Consider the following 20,281-nt stretch of genomic DNA (forward strand, 5'->3'; position numbering starts at 1 on the left):
ACAAATATTATTAAACAAATATTCAGAATAAAATATGGTCCCCCATATAAAAATGGTTTTGAATAATATATTTATCTACATATATTTTCATATATATGAAAATGTGTATGACTCTACAGTGTAGCAATTCACAGCAAGGTATATCCTAAAACATCTCTAGTTATATAAAGAAAGCAGTGCTTTTCAATCCCCAGCACCACCAAATAAATAAATAAATAAAAGAAAGCAGTGCTTAAGGATATAAGACTGTCTGTGTTTAGCCTCTAGAGGATTTTCTTTCATAAAAGCACACATCTTAGGCACAAAAGCCTTCACCATGCCATCCACGCACCTCGCTGAGACACAAACAAAAAGGCCCTCCAGAGGAAAAGCAGCAGTGTGTGAAACCAGCTACCCAGAACCAGCCCAGTGCTTTCCCAGAACATTGGTGACTTTCCTAGTGAACACACTCAGGAAAAGCAAATCTTTCCTCAGCACTAATATTCACAGGAGCTCAGTAAACAAACAAACACAAACAGAACCAAACCCACCTTTATCTATCCATATTATAGGAGAGAGGTCACCAATGTCTCTCTGGAAGCTTAGCCTTTGACATCTGGGTTTTAACTTCCACAAAGGATTTAAAAAATAAGTTTCATCTTTTCTCCTTTTTAGCTACAATCTTCCTAAACAATATGAAACCAATAAAATTATTTTTCAATTTTTCAAGCAATTCAATAAGTAGTTAATATTTGCAAGGGTACATACTGAATATTCAAAAAAACACAAATTTAGGAAAGAATATAAATTTATATATTTAGTTAAAAGGGGGAATACACAAGGAAATAAATTATATTATGATGAGGTAAATACCAAAATTGAAGATTGTATTAAATATTACAGAGAGGTCAGAATTTTAAATTCTAAAATGCTAGTGTATAATAAATAAATAAAATATTTAAGGATGTCACAAGCTTCTTTTCTAATCTAATTTTATATTTTTGCAAATATCAAGTAGAATTTTCTTTCATAAAGTAACTCATTCCTTCCTGTATTGAGCACTGTGAGTTTACCATAAGCCTATTCTTCAGCATACTATAATCAAGGTAACCAAAAGCAGAAATGAAAACTAAATCTGCACTGATTCTTTAGAATGTAAAGTTTGTAGTTATCAAATTTCTCCTAAAAATGCTTTAAATAAAATAAGAATAGTATTAGCTTCATATGTGTGTGTTTTTTTTTTTTGGGGGGGGGGGGTGCTGGGGAGTGAACCCAGGGTCTTGTGCATGCAAGGCATGCGACTCTACCAACTGAACTATATCCCCAGCCCCCAGCTGCCAGCTTCCAGCATGATGATAAAATCCCAGCAAAAATCATATGTGTACATTGTATCTAGCACTAAAAAATCAGGACAGTTGTAAAATACCATCTATAGTAAGACTATTTTTGTAAGAAAATTTGTAAGCAATACATATTGAAGTCTTGCAGGGTGTGCAAGTCATCACTAGGATGACTGCAAGTTGTTTTACCCATTACAATGAACACATATTGCATTATGATATTTAAATGCATATAATGAAGTTTTTAAAAGAGAGAAGACAGAAGCAGATAAAGGACACAATTTTCTCATAGCTCAAGGAGTAAACAGAAACTGAAATATTGTTTTTAGTAACCTAAAGTTCTTTCTCTACTGTAGTAATGACATACTTGTAGAAAGTGTCATCCCTCACTAAATCTTCACACAGGATTCTAACAACCCTATGAGAAAGGGGGAAGGATCAGAGTGAACCAGCAGTGGTGCCCTGCTGGAGATCATAGGGTCCTATCATATTCTTCAGACTCCTTGTGCTGTGCTCTTCCCAAAATAAACCAGCCCTCTACTAACATCAAATGCAGACACTCTGGTTCTGTGGCTCAGGGCAGCATCATGGCAGAGGCATTTTCCATCCTAACTCCTTGTGCTTTCAAGGGAGAGAAAGAAACCTATCCTGTCATCTCTGCTGACAGTTCTCTCTACAGTTCCAGAAGCTGATCCAAAGAACACTGTGAAATAACTACAAGGTACCTCCTGGAAGTCCTGGCAATGAAGCAGAATCTAGAGTGCCTGAACCATGATATGAAACAATATGAGGATATGTTATTCAGCTACAGTAGTAGTTTCAGGAAGACCTTGAGTAAAGGGATGTTGGGGATGGGTGCTTTAGTACATTTAGAATATTTAGTTTTACTTTAAAAAAAATCTTTAATAAGCACATAAAAGGAAATGCCATTTATATCAAGCATAAATCTCAGGCCACTAGTGACACCATGAAATTATGACATCTTGTTCTGTTTTAACACTAGCTTGACATTATTTCCTCATGAGACCTTTGTGTCTTAAAAACAGAAGAGAAAAATCTTTCTTTGGAAGTGGAAAGAGGGTTAGGAAAAGGGCCCATGTTTATGCTATTTAGATGGCTGGGTAATATTTATTAATCATTTATTATAGAATCAATTTTTAACAAACTTATACAAAACATCAGAGAATGGATTACTGACAGTGGCCTTACTTCTGACTGGAAAGTGTCTAAGAAATCATGACAGTACATGATGACATCAGCACCCAATCCATACTAGAGGTATTTTAATTTTCACATATTCATAGGATACATTTGTCTGTTAAAAGGGAAGAGAACAACTCACAGAATTGGCCTTCTGGAAAGAAGAAAACTTTCCTGCAGCTTTCATTTCACAATGAGATTTTAAGGAAAGTGATATGTGCTTTTACCCTACACCTCCAGTTCATACTGGCTTAGGTGAGAAAAACAAAACACTGAGAGGAAAGAGATGTGCTGTGCTGAAGACCGTAAGTGGCGTCATGAGGTGAGAACTATTTTAAATCAGTGTTAATAAATCTGTAGAGTAGGGTAGCGTCAGGTGTTTTGAGATGCTATGTTCTCAAACTCATTTGGACAACTGCAAAAACATTTTGTCAGAAGACAGTGGAGACATACAAAACTACAATTGAGATATTAAAGATGGAACCAACAAGACAAGGGAGTTTAGGATAAGGCTCATAACTTCTTTTTATTTTTTGCATTTTCTAGTTTATGTTGTATGTTAACTGAATCCTCAAGCACAATATAATACATCAACTGTAATTGTGTTTGTGTTAAATAAAATTATTAGGCTGAAAACTGAAATACAGAGTTCAATTTCTAAGCTCTATGTAAAAGAATCTAACACAGAAGACAGGGCTTTTATCAGAGCAGCATGCTGATGAGTGTGTAATGGCAAGGGGCCTGCCTCCACTTCTGGCCAGCAGCAACAATATCCTCACAAACCACTGATGGGCTAAACAAGCTATTAATGACAGTTGCTTTTCAACACTCAGAATGGCCAGAATGTGCTGCCTGACCACAAGGACAAGCAGGTCATGGCTCTCAAATGTTTCACAATATAAGAAAAACAAGTGAGACCTCTGTGGGGAGACAAACCCACAGGTATGGCTCCAGAGTTCTTTTGCTATTCAACTATTAATAGAAAGCAAATTCCACTTAAAGCTGTAAATGCTTGTAAACCTTTTTATGAAAAGGTTTATTATTACTTATTTAACTGTCCACCTAAGGTTGAACAAGGAACTCTTATTCCTAGCATGCAGCTCCAGACCTGAAAAATGCAACTTAATATCTAAACCCAAACTAAAAGGGGAAAAAGTTCCTCTGCTCTCCTTGCAGAAAAAGATGATGAATTTCTGGTATTTCTATAAATCAACAAAGCACCTCTGACACTAAGCTGGTGAACCCCAAATGACCATTCACAGGATGCAGAATCACACTCAACAAGTGTGAGGGTAAGCTCTAGATTCCTCACCACAACCAGAAGCCTGCTCCATGGCACACATCTTTCAATGGCTTGTAGTCTATTTTTTCATACTCATGCCCCTGAATCAGCAGCTCTCACTTCGCTTGGGAGTTTGTTGAAATGCCTAACCCCATGTCCTCTTCCAGATCCAGAGAATCATAATCTGTGTTTAAACAGGATTCCAGGTGTCTATGATGCACATTAAAGAGGATGAAGCACTAACGTAGGTCATCATGTCCCCCCACTCCAATCCACCTAACTTTTCAGAAAAGAGAACATGAGATGCTTTAGAAACATCATCCTGATGGGGAAAGTCATTTCATTCCCTGCCAAAGGGGCATGGCATTGCACTCTTTCTTTTGAGTCAGAACAACCCATAATATTATTTTTCCTAAAAAAGTGACAATTTTTCATGTAGTTCAACCTAGTATTTTCTGATCTGGATCCCCTTATCAAAAGGAAAGAATAGCATTATTTGCACAGTTTGCTTATAAAACAGTAATAGCTGTGTTATAATCAAACAGCAAGATTCTATCTCCTGTACTTTCTCAAAATAGTAAAAATAAAAATGTTTATTAATAGCACTGATCATACTGGACTACACTAAAAGCTATAGTTGATATTGTGATTTTCATAAGAATGAAGTATATAAAAGAAAATGCTTTCAAGGAAAATATAGCAAGGAAACATTCATTTGCTTAATAAATTCAAATATGATAGAGGCAGTAGCGCTAAAAAAAAAAAAAAAAAAAAAAAAACAACAAAAAAAAAAAAAACCCAACAACAAAAAAAGGGAAAGTAAACAATTTAATACCCATCCAGCAATTCAATGAGGGGTACTACTCACTACATTATCCAGAATTTTAAAACACAATATGACAGAAAAAACATGAAGGGGGAAAAACATCTTTTGGTATAACAAGGACTACTTAAGTCATGATGTTAGAACATGGTTAATCTTAAAACTGACAGGAGCATCATCATCACCTAACACCCGCTGCCTCTATTCCTTCCAACTTCTGTGTTCAAAGACACAGAAAGCCTTTTACCTGTGTATGATTCTTTGCCAAAGAAAACCACATTTTCTTAAGTTCATCATAAAACCTAGTCAAAACTAACAGGCTCAAAACTAACTTCTCACTCACTTTTCCCAGTCTTAAGTACAGCGTGGCACTGTGCCTCCAGAATGATTGTAGGTATGGCTATGTGGTGGCTCCCGCTGAACAGCTGAACATCTGCAGGAAGACTCCCTGGGACTCAGGGGCTACTCAAAGGGGGTTTCCAGAGCCTGGAGAGTTGCTCAGTGGGAAAGTCAGACATGGTTTCATCCTGAGCACCACATTTACAAAACAAAACAAAACAAAAACAAGTCGTTTCCAACATTTTCCAGGGATTTCTCCTTCTAAACTAAAAAGGTTCAAAGGCCCTTCTCCATGTTTAATAGTAATAATAAGTTCAACAGGCATCCAGAAGCACAAACTAAAATAATTCCCAGCAAAAGAAAAATATAACACTAAAAGGTCAAAACACCATGCAGGGATCTATAGTTGGTGTCAACAGAGGAGCAGCTTGTCAGGGGAGGCTGCAAACTGAACAGGAAACAAAGCTCCTGGGAGAAAAGCCAGGATAACAGGATGCACAATGGCAAGGAAGAGAGAGAAGATGGTGGCAACTGAAGGGACACAGGAGGACCTCCTGGGTCCCTCTCAAAGCCACCATTGCCTGCTGAAGCAGCAGCATTTGGCCACACCGTGGAGGAAGGCAGCCTTGAACCAGGAAGCACAGGACAAGATGAAAGGAAACAAAATCTCCAACACAAAGCTCTGTAAGAAGGCTACAGAATTCAAATCAAAATATTCCACAGATTAAAAATTCTGCCCCAAAAAACAACCACAAAGCATAAGGCTCATCTGGACAAACAACAGAAAGTAAGTTTCAAACCAGAAATTCAAAAAATAAAAACAGAAATATGACCATGGAGGAATAAATTTGAATGAAGTTTTAATGAAAAGATTGAATAAAACCAGCAAAACAACTGAGAATGAAAGTAAAGCAAGCAAATACTCTCTCTCTCTCTCTCTCTCTCTCTCTCTCTCACACACACACACACACACACACAGCATTCCCTAAAGAAAACAATACAATGGAACAGAGTTAATATTCAATAATATAATCCAAGAAAATTACTTCAGGAAATGAGAAAACTTAAGTTTACATGAGAAAGCTCATTGTGCACTGGGAAAATTTCAACTTCGGAAACAATCAACTTTTAGAATTATCCTAGTAAAACTAGACTAAAAAAAGTAATACCTAAACACACACAAAAAAAAATCAAATTACCAATAAAGGAAAGAAAGCTGATATAAGAGATATCAAGAGAAAATATAGGGGCTGGGATATAGTTCAGGTGATAGAATGCTTGTTCTTGCACGCACAAGGCCCTAGGTTCAATCCCTAGAACCACAAAAACAAACAAACAAACGAACAAGGTATTAGTAGAAAAATATTTTTAAGAATTAAAATAAACGCCAGGGATTTTATATCTAGCCAAGTTGTCTTCAAGCGGCAATACTAGAAAACAGCATGGAATGTGCAAGACCTCAGGGAATACTGCATATCAGAACCTTGCCGGAGGAATACACTAGAAGACAAATTTCCTCAAAGCAGAGAAAGTGGGAAGCATGCACAAAGAAAGTGATGGCAAACGTGATTCTAAATAAGGTGACAGCATGGGTAGAGGAACTGCAAATAAAGGAATGTTCTAGCAAAGTAGTAAGTACACAAGAAGGAGAAACAGGAGGGAAAGGAGGAAAGTACACAGGAGGGCTCGCTAATAACAAAGGCTGGAGTCAGAAGATGCTGTTAAAAGGTAAAGTGGGAATAAGGAGGACCAGAGAACCATAAAAGACATAAAAGGTAGTAACCATAACAAAAGCACAGATTTTCCTACATTTCATAATTAAAGAACAACAGGTTTGGGATCTTTTTTGGTACCAAGGATTGAACCCAAGGATGCTTAACTACTGATCTACATCCCCAGTGCTTTTTTAAATTTTATTTTTAATTTTGAAACAGGGTCTCCCTAAGTTGCTTAGGGCCTTGATAAGTGGCTGAGGCTGGCTTTAAACTTTTGATCCTCCTGCCTCAGCCTCTTGAGCCACTGGGATTACAGCATGTGCCACCTCGACCAGCAACAACATTTCTTCAGACAATTCCCCACCACAGTTCCATACATCTTACATCAGCTTTTGCTCTGGACCATCTTCCAAAGATGTTTATATAGCAAACAGTCCTGGAAGACAGACACAGAACCTCTACTGAACTAGAAGGCAGTTTTGCTACTTGACTAGGATAACAAAGGTATCTTTCTCTGGGGCAAATGTGGACAGGTTTTGTAGCAGTCCTTTTCAGAAGTCCTAAATTCAGAGTTCTCAGCTACCACACAACCCACTGACTACACAGCACCACTCTATGGGATGTGGGGGTCAAAGGAACCTATATGAATGTGAAGCACATCAATCTCTGTGCTTTACCACTGACCCAGGAATCTCATGTCTTCTGCTGCCATATATGAAAGTGCCAGGCATGCAAGTAAAGTCTTAGACCCTGAATAAAGAAGACAGCCAATAAAATCAATGGCATATCCAATAAGTATGAAGTTACCTTCAGGATACATTGATAAGCAAAAACAAAAAGGCTAAATACATAATTGCATATCAAAATGCTACTTTTCATAAGAAAATACAAATACACAGGCACACACACATATGCATGTGCACACTCATAAACATGCTTAATTTTTTTTAAAAGGGAAGATGAACTAGAACTCAATAAAATTGGCTTCCTACAAGGGATAGAGAAGAACAGTCTGGAAAGAAAGGGAGTGATTAATCTCTCTGAAACTACCATTGTATAAAAATCTGACTTATAGGGCTGGGGATGTGGCTCAAGCGGTAGCGCGCTCGCCTGGCATGCGTGCGGCCCGGGTTCGATCCTTAGCACCACATACAAACAAAGATGTTGTGTCCGCCAAAACCTGAAAAATAAATATCAAAAGTTCTCTCTCCCCTCTAAAAAAAAAAAAAAAAAAATCTGACTTATAGAAGCATGTGTGCATCACACATACATATCCAAATATATAATTCAATCAACAAGAATGAAGACAAAACCACTTAAGCTGAAAGCAAACAGAAATGAATGCAACTCAGCTTCAGATGAATGACATGACTACACTCAATGGGTGAAAGAACTGTAAGCAGATCCTAAACTCTTTTTAGTAGGTTGTTTTTTACAATATACACCCATGGCAAATGTGAATTGTTGTGGATGCAAATCAAGTCAAGATGGTGCCTGGCACTTTGCCAGGAGGAGTGCTTTGTGAAGCAATGCCAGTGAGCCATTAAGATGATGAAGATTCCTTATTGGCTGACTGCTGTATCTAGATGATGTTAATTAATAATGTATATATATACTTAGTTAAGTATATATACCTCTGCTGTCCGGCAGAGAAGCAGCTCCTGCTTCTTTGGGTGCCCGCTACCTTGAGTTCTCGCTCAGTTCCCGCTGAGTTCACTTGCAATAAAGTAGTTCCCGTTTCAACCTTCAAGTTGCTTGTCACCTCCCGGTTATTTGCCCAGCCAGACTGCGGCAGTGAATCTATTTAATGTTTATATAATCGATCAAGTGAGCAAATACACTGGTGTTGTAAGGAATCAGGGCTCTTATTTTGAATGAAGAAAAACATAGGCAGGAAGTGGGCAATGACCAGGAAGAGTTTTGTGGTTTATATTCAGATTGAACGTATTAATAAGACCCATGCTTTCTTAAAAGTACATATTTTAATTTATCAATCAATTCATAGCCTGTCTACCTACCTAAATGGGACTAAAAGTTCCTGATGGCAATGGAATCCCAGAAACAATGATCACAACACATGTCTAGAGCTTGTTAGTCAGCTTTTCATCACTGTGACCAAAATATCTGACAAGAACAACTTTAGTGGGAGAGAAATTTATTTTGGTTCATGGTTTCAAAGGTTCAGTCTATGGTTGGCCAAGTCCATCACACTGGGCCTCAGGTGAGGAAGAATATCATGGCTGAAGGGTGTGATGGAGCCATGGTGGGAAGTGGTCTTGCAGGGAAAATATCCCTTCCAGGACACACTCCCAGTCTTCCAGCTACACCCTGCCTGCCTGTAGCTACCAACCAATCAGTCCATTCAAAGTAGAATGGACTGATTTGGTTACAGCTCTCACAATCCAATCATTTCACCTCCAAACATCCCTGCATCAACACTGGAGTTTTGGGGGACACCTCACATCCAAACTGTAACAGAATAATTTAAAGAAATGGCTGGTTACAAGAGTGAGACAGAGAAAGTACAAGATAAGCCTGGAATAACTTGTATGATAAAAGAGGAAGCTGAAAGTGAAGGGAAGAAAAGGAAAGGGAAGGGCATGCCAAAAGAACTAGATGTCATCTAGAAAGGAGCCTCCCTGGACGAATCTGGGACAATTTGAACATCAAAATACATAAGGAAAAGAAGTGATAATAACCTATTTAATAAAACAAAAACCCAGGGATCCTTGCTCATAAAAAACCCAAAAAATTAAAAAGGGGTGTGGTTCTTTACAATAGAATGTCAGGTGCTAACATGGAGAAAATGGCAGAGTTGAACAATCTCCATTCAGCAACCATCAGGCAAGAATTGTCAATGGGTAATAGAGCAATGACCTTCAAGTTCTCTCTAGAACTTAAAACTGACATAGGCTTCATGGGAGGATTTGTTAAAATAAAAAACACAGGTCCTCAGAAAAGGTGGCAACAGAGAAAGGAAAAAATGGCAGGACCAAGGCTAAAAGACTATGAAGGATTGGGCAAAGGAGACCAGCCCTAAAAAGGTTCAGGAGGTCGTCCAGCACCCACCCCTTTCTCCGTGCTCCTGCTTTCTCCTCCCAGGGTCTTGTGTAACTGAATGCAATGTCAGCCAACCAGGTATGTTTCCTGGCAGCAAACATAACAGGCTGAATGTCACTTTTCTTACCTTACTTAAATCCACACTAGCTTTTACCCTCTCTCAGAATAATGCCAGTTCTCTATAATAATTCAAATAAGTAATATGGAAAGGACAGAAGGATGAAAATGACTTTGATTCAAATGTGTGGGCTGTGCTTCTCATTTTAATTCTACTTTACATATCTTTAAAGTCTGTCACTCACCATCATGTTTCTAAGAGTATCTGGCTACATAGCCAATTCACACCAGGGCAATGGTGTGCTAAAGGGCAAGGGCTCTAAACATCTCAATGGGGACAGAGAGACACAGCCCCAGGAGTCCAAGGTCCTAAATAGAGCAGGTTACATTAATGCTTATGCCATAACTGTGGGTTCACCCACTTTGTTCCTGCATGACCCTCCTTAGGTTATGAAGACTATCATTGATTTTACTAATACACAAAGCAAGATAGATGAATATTTCAACGGTGCACAGGTAGTGAGTTAATTCTAACATCAAGTTGCAGAATCTTTTGCATAACTTAAATTAAACCTCATTAAAACCATCTGCTTCTTACTACCTAACTGTATGCTAATCTTGGCTCTCTCATGCCTAAAATACTTGTCTGTGAAATAAGTTTGATATATATGACCCAGATAAAAAGGAAACATAACTTTGGGTCCAGAAAAGAGAATAATAATTAATACACAATTATCCTTTGTCAAAAGCTTTTAAATAGCTGGGAAACTTTTTCATCAGATGAAATCTTATTTAAAAGTGCACAAGTTCACTATACAAAATAAAGGGGAACCACTTGGATAAGTGGGCAGTGGGAGTATGGAGACCCACCCACTTTGGGTACATTCCTGGCAGCCCAAGTCACAGAAAGTCACTGCCACGTGTTGCCACTTAAAACAAGGTTGCCACTAAAAACAAGATCCTCCAAGTATGAAATACAGAATTTAAATGTAGAACTATCATACTCATCATTACATACAGAAGAACATGAACAGAGTGAGTAAAAAAAATCTTCTTAATACTTAAGCACATATAAGAGCAGTGTAAGAGATCATTTTGGCATTCAGGTAGCTGTTCATTAATGTTATAAACTACGAACTGACATTGGAATGTGATGTTTTGATTACCGTTTTCATTCTAATGTTCTCATATCCTAAGTACCTTCTCAATTTGAAGTGATAAAAACTCAAGAGGTTCGAGAAATACTTTTAAATGATGATAATGACAGTGTTATTTACTTATTTCTAATCCCAACAAATACATAGTTTAAATTTTCTAACTAGGTCATTATTTCTTACTTTGTAAATAATTAATCTATAATTTTTAGGAACTGTGTTAAAGGTCTAGGATTTCTCCGTTTCCTTTAACTACAAAAAGGAAAACCTAAAATTCCTTCTAACTCTGAAATTCCTTTAAGTCAAAATGAAGCTGCCTCTTGTTACTGTTTTGCTTCTGCAAAAGCAGAACAAAACCACATTAATAGTTAACAAAGCTACAATATGATATCCGAATGAAGTCTTGCATTAAGAAAGTACTCAGACTGTATTTACAAAAGAATCTCTATCATTAATTATTCAACATTTGGATGTGACCAGAAACCAGAGCCTAAATTTATACTGCTCTGTTTAAATGAACTATTTAATGTTGTAATGAACATTTGGTAGAGTGAGCTCTATGAATTTCAAACCTGTTGTACTAGTATTGTTTTTCCAATTTTTTGATCAATGGACAGATTTTAATGTTAAATCAGTATGAATTTTACTTGTTCTTTAAAAATGTTTATTTAAACCAAAAATTTTGCATCTCAAATATTATATATTCTAAAACTGAATATAGTTTGAACCAATGCATTATTCATAAAGCAAAGACACTAGGAGAAGCAAAGCTGTGTGCTTCTTTCAAAGCTGTTAAATTGCTAAAACATATCATATTTATGCATGCAGTATTTGATTGTTTTTCTTAAAACACAAGCTTGTTTTTGTCAGATCAAGATATGCCAAAAATTCTACAACAAACAATTTTTGCTTATAATTAAAGCAATCATCAATCCAAGGATTGTCATTCATTTTATTTCATCTCTACTTCAAAAAAAAGGTAATTTTAAAAAAATTTTAATTCCCTTGAAATGATAAGATAAATGAAAATGTAAGTGCCTTCACATAATAACAGTAAGCTGACCCTTTGGGAATGGTTGACTTTCTCAATGCGAGGCATTCAAAGCTCATTCAAAAGTGTTCATTTAGAATGCAGATATCAAAGATGATGCAAATGTTCAAGAGAAAATGAGAACTTACCAGATGTTCTAATCCAGCTTTGATGTTTCCAGATTCCCTAAAATAGAAGAATAAAGTTCTAAATAGTTGCTAAACCCTTGTCTGCTCCAATTTATGTTTACCTCAAAAATGGTTTATAAACCCTCATGCTTATTCATCTATCTTTACTAATGTTCACAATAGTGCTGTTTTTCAGGACAAAACAATTTCCACCAAAAGAGAACAAATTAATTATATCAAATAGCACTACCTCTAAAACTAGTATTCCACTAACAGAAAAAATGTTTCAGACCTTTCAAAGTCAATGGAGAACAAAAAGAAGTCAAGTATATAATTATTTTACTATCTGCACAATAATATGCTCATTTCATGTCAATTTTTTCTTCACTAGCAGTTATGGTTATTTCCAACATTTGTTATGAAAATATTCAAACTTACAGATTTTATCTACCACCTAAATCCTAGAATTGACATTTTACTTTATTTGCTTTATCAAATTTTCATCCATCAATGGTTGTACTTTTCTATAAAGAATACACATGATAAAGAACATGTTTGTGACTATCAACTACACAGCTAGTAACTAAATCTTAACAAATTTTTCTTGACATTGAGTTTATTAATTTGGTGCTAATCAGGACCCAAGACTGTTGTAACATTAAAAAAAATGTCAGCAAAGAAAACACAAACATTAATTAATAAGCATCGTGATACATTTTAAATATTTAATTTCTTGCTTTTCACTGTAAAAGAAACTGTTGATGGAACTATAAATACAAGTATCTATACAGGTAGCAAAGAAAATTTGAATATACATGCCGGACACGGTAGCCCTATGCAAGTCAGTGGAACCCTGTCTTAAATTAAAAACTAAAAATGCAGGCTGAGGATGTGGCTCAGAGATTGAGAGTCCCTGGGTTAAATCCCTGGTAACACACACACACACACACACACACACACACAGAGCACATTTGGTGAAGCATAGCAAATAGTTGGGTATTTCTTCTGATTTCAAGCTACCTCCAACAGTAAACAATATTTTACATTCCTGATATTTACTGTTCTCCCCCTGAAACTTTGTTTCTCTGAAGTCACAACTTGCTTTTCTATTTCTGTTTCCTAATTTTTCTTTCCTTAAAAATACACTTTGCTTGAAAATACGCTCCTTTTTCTTGTCTTGCTATACTATCTTCCCAAATACCCGACCTTCATTCCCTGTAGCAAAGCAGCACACAGGGCTTCCCCCTGCCCTCCACTCTCACTGCCCTGCTCCGCACCCCAGGAGTAAATTCTCACCTGTACTCATCCTCAAGCATCCTCTATTTCTTGTTCCTGGCAATCTTCTGAAACCCATTCTCTAATCTCTAATGTCATCACAGTCATAAAGACAAATGACAGGAATCAATTACCACAAGGTGTAAGAAAAGGCTACTATCTATATAAATAATCATTTAAGCTTTACTATTACAAAATGAATATATTTAGTGGAGCTGGAATTCCAATGAATCTTTAAGTTTTCACAATGATATTCTCATAGTTATTTTCATAACTTAAAATTTAACAAAACAAAAAAGAATAACATACATAGTAAACATCTAAACAGGACAACATGTGTGTATCACAAACACACTGCACACACATAAGTGAATTATGTCTCCTTCCCACTTATGACCCCCAGTTCTCAATCACTGATGCTCTTCCTTTAGCCCTACCAGGAGATTCCGTACACATGTGTGTCAGTGTCTGTCACTCTTCTATGGTTAGAGCTTTCCCTGGGTATTCTTCCTTGGAGCTGGTCCCAAGAGAACACAGACACTCCAACTTCCCCCATGGCTACATTGTCACACAGTAGTTCTTCCTGAACTACAACCTACAATACAAAAAGAAGAAATCTCTCAGATTTAAAGCACAAACTGCTGGGGCTAGGGATGTGTGGCTTTTAGAAAGGTAACATGATGTCTGAACACACCTTATGTCATCTTCATATATGTTAATAGTTCTAGAAGAGACAGTTGCTGTCAACTGAGTTTCTCACAAAGTCAAGAAAAATCTTTCAGCTTTCCAAGCTATCTGCGTTTTGGAATTAAGGATAAGAAACTATTGTTTAAATAAAAGAAAGTGTAGACTATTGCCTTCATATGTTCCCAAATGATTCTTAATGAAAATATGTGTTTTGAATGGCATGGCTCCTAGAAAACTAGGCATCTTTTTGACCCGCCTTCCTTTACTACCAAAGGTAAACTGAAGGTGTCCAATCAGGTCACCTTCAGTTTACCTTTGGTAGTAAAGGAAGGAAATCCTTCAGGATAATTCTGATCTAACTGCTTCTTTCTGTCCCTACAGCTCCTGCTTCAGGCCATCTCTTTTCTTGCTCAAATTACTGAAAGGGTCTCAATAGCTCCTGCCTTACCCTGCTTCATTGCATTCTCCATAATAATGCAAAATCTTTCTAAAATGTATGCTTGGTCATGTCAACGTCATTCTTTAAAACTTATTAGCAGTTTCCTCATTACCTCTGTTACTTTGCCAAAGCTATATACCACGGAAAGTTACAGCAAAGGACATGACAAATTGTTCACCTGGTTTCACTCACTACTAAACCACTTAATCTCTCTGCCCAAAAATGTTCCTTTTCGCCCAGTTTCTTCTCAGTCTCCTCATCAAATTAGCAAACAATCAAAAAACACCCTCCAGGACTCAAGTTGAACAGTGTCTCCACCAAACAAATACCTCCTTCCCCACCATGGAAATCTTGCCACATGTTCCCTTAACACTCTAGGCATGTCCCATTACAGGACATCATAATTCACTGTAAATATATGTGTATTTTACCACTGATGCCACTAAAGTGAAAACTCCTCATGGGCATACAGGACATCTTAATTGTTCTATTCCAGCACCCACTTACAATGTCAGAATTAGAATATGTCACCTCTAGGAAGGGACTCAATCTGATCATCATGAGACAAATCTGGGTGGAGAGCCAGGAGCAACCAGCCCAGGCCTGAGGGCCATCCCCAACCCCTTTCCACCCCCAACTCACATAAGAGCAGGCACTTTGCAAGGGTGAGTGTTGCCTTACTTTGGAATAGTAGATGTGCATGTGTAGCTGAAACATGCGCATAGGGCAGGCGGGACTTTGCTTTGGCTTCAGTCCTGTTTCTGAAGGAGGAGAACACAATGGGAAGAGGTTGAGGACAGACTAGAAAGTGAGAGGCTTTCCGCCTCCATTCTCAAGTTAACCCACAGGAGTCCAAGCTAAAGCCTCACCTTTCTCCCCTGCCTTAGGTCTAGTTAGTAGCCGAGGCAACCAAATGCCCCAAGGAAACAAAAGGAAAACTTCAAGCTGTGTAAACACAGGAATGGAGGAAAAGCAAATAGAAAGAATTCACCAAGAGAAAACAGAACAGATTAAACAAAATGATACTTTAAGTATATCTTAAATAAAAGATTTGTAGAAATATAAGTACGAAAATGCAAGTATGAATCAACATGTGACTGTGGGTATTAAAATAGAACAGTCTGAAATAAAGAACTCAAGGGGTAGATTAAAAGCACATTAAGCACAGATATAGGATGAGTCAATGAGATGAGAACATGCATGGAAAAGCTATTCGAGAATGCCTAGAGAGGGGGTGAACAAAACAGGCAGGAGATAAAGTAAAAAACAGGATTAGAGCATTCACATCTATATCACAGAAATCACAGGAGACCAAAGACAGAATGGAAAGGAAGAAATATTTTTTAAAATGACAGGAAGTTCCCAGATTAAAAGAATATTCAAATCTCAGATGGGAAGTGCACCTGGAGTGCCGAATGGAATAATTATGGAAAAATTCACAGCAAAGCATACTGTAAGAACATAGAAGAGTATATGGATCTTAAATACTTCCAGAAAGAAAAAGGAAACCCTTCCATAAAGGAAGAGTAGCACCAATGGCAGAGGTGTCAACACTCAATAGAGTCATGACTCTCAACATGTTCAAGAAAAAGAACTAGGTATTTAGAATTTACACATAGCTAGTAAGCTACTGTTTAAATAGAAGGAAAAAATAGATTCTCAGCATACAAGGCCCAGAAAATTCACCACATAAAAACATCATTTGAAAAAAGTCTTGAGGAAGGTAATGCAGCATGAAGAGAAAGAAACTCGGAAAGAAGCAACAAGACAGAGCAGGCAGGAGCATTAGCTCCAAACTCAGCGCTTATGGGAGCGAGCAACCAGTGGACAAGAAGAAAGCAAAAAGGAAGCCCTTCCTGTCCATCTGGGGAAAAGGCTTATTCACAAGAGAGTGGTAATACAAATGATTCAGAAAAGTTTTTTAAACGGGATAGGAAAAACCAAGCAGGGAAACACGAACCAACAAAAGCCAAGTGAAAATTCCAGTGATAAAATACACTTCAGTTCCTGTCCCCTCCAAATACACATATTCACACAAAAAAGGATATTCTACTTTAGGAAAAATCACCATGGCTTGAGAAGTTTTCATTTATATCTACAAGGTTTGCACACTTATCACCTGGGACACCAAAATCTGAGCAAATTCTACCCTAAAAATTAGTTATTTACTTGTACTTTGGGCAAAAGGACAAGGCAATGTGACCATTTCAAAACAACAAAAAATCCTGCATACATAAACAAAACACAAGATGGCATTGTGCATGATCCTGGTGCGAGAAGCAGAATACCTAAATCTGAACTTGAGCTCAACTACGAAGCAGTTAAGGAACTTGTATGACCACCAGGGCCTGAGGCTCAAACGTGAGGACTGTGTGAGGCCTGCAGTACTGTGAAGAGGCAGTAAGAGAGTGAAGGTACAACAGAAATGACATCATGGTGGCTAGTGTTTAGATATAAGTCTTGGAGGTGATTCCTGTAGTACTGGTGAGTTTTTAAGGATGGAGGGACCAGACCAAGATGCTGGCTGCGGGGACCTTGCAGGAAAACCTGTCCTCGTCTCAGGCTGTCTCTAGGGTTGCCGCTGTCACGACTTCATCAATACTGGTGCAACTCCTCTTGCCCTGTGCTGAAAGCAGACTTAATTCAATTATAGGTCTCAAAACTGATAAAATGGTCCTGAAGTGGAAAATGGGAAGGGATTATTGGCAAATGAATAAAGATTTGTATCGAACTAACACACAGGAGTACAGCAGGTCTTTTTTTAATCATTCCCTGTCTTAAATCTTCTGGGAACCATGAGTTTCCCTTCCCCTCATGCAGCACATCGATTTCTGAATTAGACTGCAATATTAAATAATTAATATACTTGCCATGATTGATGTTCTACATTAGCTGAATATTAGGTTATCAATCAAAATCCACTTGGTTTAATGTAATAATATTGAAAAAGTGTCCTGGGCTGCTCATCCAATTTGTAGTTGAGGCAGCACAGATAGTAATGCTGGCACACACAAGGCTCTGAAGCAGGAAACGCAGTGCTCAACACGTATGAGGCAGACATTTTGAAACTGACAGGGACAAGGCGAGGTTGTCCTGACTAAACCACGTGGCGCCTGTCAGCCTCAATCTTCAATTATGCCATAGCAGGCAAGAGAAAAACTAAAAGTTAGATATCATTTGACCTCTGTTGGAAAGAAATATCATCATTTTATCAAAAGAAACATTCTCCAAGTCCAGAGACTACAGCTTTGATAAAACTGATATCTTCTTTTGAAACCCAAAAGGAGAAGGTGAGTTCGTTTTTAGACCTGGCCCTACTAGGAAGAAAGAGCGTCCAAGTAATCATTTAGGTATTTAATGGAATAAGGGGCTCAGGTTAAGGAACCACAATTAATACTGGTTTCATTTTTTCTTAAATCATTGTCCTTCTGATTATGGCATTCTCTTTTATGCTCGGCATTTTGTATCCATACTTGTCAAAAATATCAGCTTAGAAAAAAATTTAATTACCTGCTTCTCACACTAAAAGTAAGCAGTTTTTCTAATCCTTCTTCACTATATCAATCCAAACTCTACAGGTTTGCATTTAAGAGTGATATTCAAAAATAAATTTAATAAGTAAAAGATATCCAAAAGAAAAGTGACCTTTTTTTGGAAAGAAGTAGAAACTTAAAGTAAATATAAATCAAAACCATTTCATAGAACAAGCCAGAATTACAATGAGTTTTGCTTTAAAATACTCATAAACTACAATGCATAGATATGAAATATTATTAAACTTTCATTTCAATGACTGAGTCCTTAAAGATTAAATACATTTATAATAGGTAATATATGTTATCACATATAAAATGTGAATGTACATGGTAATTAAAAATAGAGTAATTCGTAAATAAAATTTTACATTAGATTCTTCGTCGTGAACTAAGTATACTATTCATGTAAAAGGTCAGTATGCTGCAGTTTTCTGTGGGTAAAAGAGCTAATATCAAGATAACTTTGAATTTTCTCTTACATAACACATAATCTGCATTTTTTAAAATTTGATGGCAGTCAAAGCTTATAAAAATCTGAGTACATAAACCATAAAGCTATCTAAACATCTTCCGTCTCAGACAATAATTGGTACTTTCTTTTTACATTTATTAGATTCTCTTATATATCAAATGTTATTAATAAAAATTTGGATAACATAAAATCTAGAAAGAACATAAATAAAAATTTCAGCTATTTTTAATTAAATGTATGATTTTTGTATATTTTCTAATTTTCTTCATTTCAAATCAAGGATTAAAAAGATAATCAGCATATAAAAAATTAAGAAGTCATTCAATGACTACTAATAAAAATATGACACACTAATAATGAATTGCTTACCACTTTCAAAATAAAAATTACCTTTATAGAAATTTTAGCTTTTAAAATCACCTTGAAATCTACTTCATCTATAATATCCATACATTAATATCAGTCTCATTTTATTTTTTTACTAATTTAAAAAAATGACAGCAGAATGCATTACAATTCTTACTAAACATATACAACACAATTTTTCATATCTCTGGTTGCATATAAAGTATGTTGACACCAAGTCGTGTCTTCATACATGTATTTTGGATAATGATGTCTATGACATTCCACCATCCTTGCTAACCCCCTGCCCGCTTCTTTCCCCTCCCACCCCCCTGCCCTATCTACAGTTTGTCTATTCCTCCCATGCTCCCCCTCCCTATCCCACTATGAATCAGCCTCCTTATAGCATAGAAAAAAATTGGCACTTGTTTTCTTGGGATTGGCTAACTTCACTTAGCATTATCTTCTCTAACTTCATCCATTTACCAGCAGATGCCATGATTTTATTCTCTTTTATTGCTGAGTAATATTGCATTGTGTACATATGCCACATTTTTTTTTATCCATTCATCTACTGAAGGGCATCTAGGTTGGCTCCACAGTTTAGCTATTGTGAATTGTGCTGCTATAAACATTGATGTAGCTGTGACCCTGTAATATGCTGATTTTAAGTCCTTTGGGTATAGAACAAGGAGAGGGATAGCTAGGTCAAATGGTGGTTCCATTCCCAATTTTCCAAGAAATCTCCATACTGCTTTCCACATTGGCTGTACCACTTTGCAGTCCCAACAGCAATGTATGAGTGTATCTTTTCCCCCATATCCTCGCCAACACTTATTGTTTGTCTTCATGATAGCTGCCATTCTGACTGGACTGAGATGATATCTTAGAGTAGTTTTGATTTGCATTTCTCTAATTGCTAGAGATGATGAACACTGTTCATATATTTGTTGAGTGATTGTATGTGCTCTTCTGAAAAGTGTCTGTTTAGGTCCCTGGCCCATTTATTGATTGGGTTATTTGTGTGTTTGTGTGTTTGTGTGAGTGTGTGAGTGTGTGTGTGTGTGTGTGTTTAGCTTTTTGAGTTATTTATATACTCTAGAGATTAATGCTCTATCTGATGTATGAGGGGTAAAAATTTGCTCCCAGGATGTACACTCTCTGCTCACCTCATAGACTGTTTCTTTTCCTGAGAAGAAACTTTTTAGTTTGAATCCATCCCATTTATTGATTTTTGGTTTTAATTTTTATGCTATAGGAGTCTTATTAAGGAAGTTGGGGCCTAATCCCACATGATGGAGATTAGGGCCTATTTTTTCTTCTATTAGACACAGAGTCACTGGTTTAATTCCTAGGTCCTTGACCCACTTTGAGTTGAGTTTTGTGCATGGTGAGAGACAGGGGTTTAATTTCATTTTGT

The 20,281-nt window shown here is 36.9% G+C and overlaps 1 protein-coding gene across 1 annotated transcript in view; it reads right to left on the reverse strand.

The window, feature by feature from the left end:
- The window catches only part of Rsrc1 (arginine and serine rich coiled-coil 1), a 372,541-nt gene that overhangs the window by 165,562 nt on the left and 186,698 nt on the right, over positions 1-20,281 (reverse strand). Inside the window, exon 5 of the mRNA XM_077793852.1 lies at positions 12,129-12,165. Coding sequence (XP_077649978.1) covers positions 12,129-12,165 — 37 coding nt within the window. The remainder of the gene's footprint in view (positions 1-12,128; positions 12,166-20,281) is intronic.

Source organism: Urocitellus parryii, chromosome 2 (genome assembly GCF_045843805.1).
Source record: "Urocitellus parryii isolate mUroPar1 chromosome 2, mUroPar1.hap1, whole genome shotgun sequence".
Classification (NCBI taxonomy): domain Eukaryota; kingdom Metazoa; phylum Chordata; class Mammalia; order Rodentia; family Sciuridae; genus Urocitellus; species Urocitellus parryii.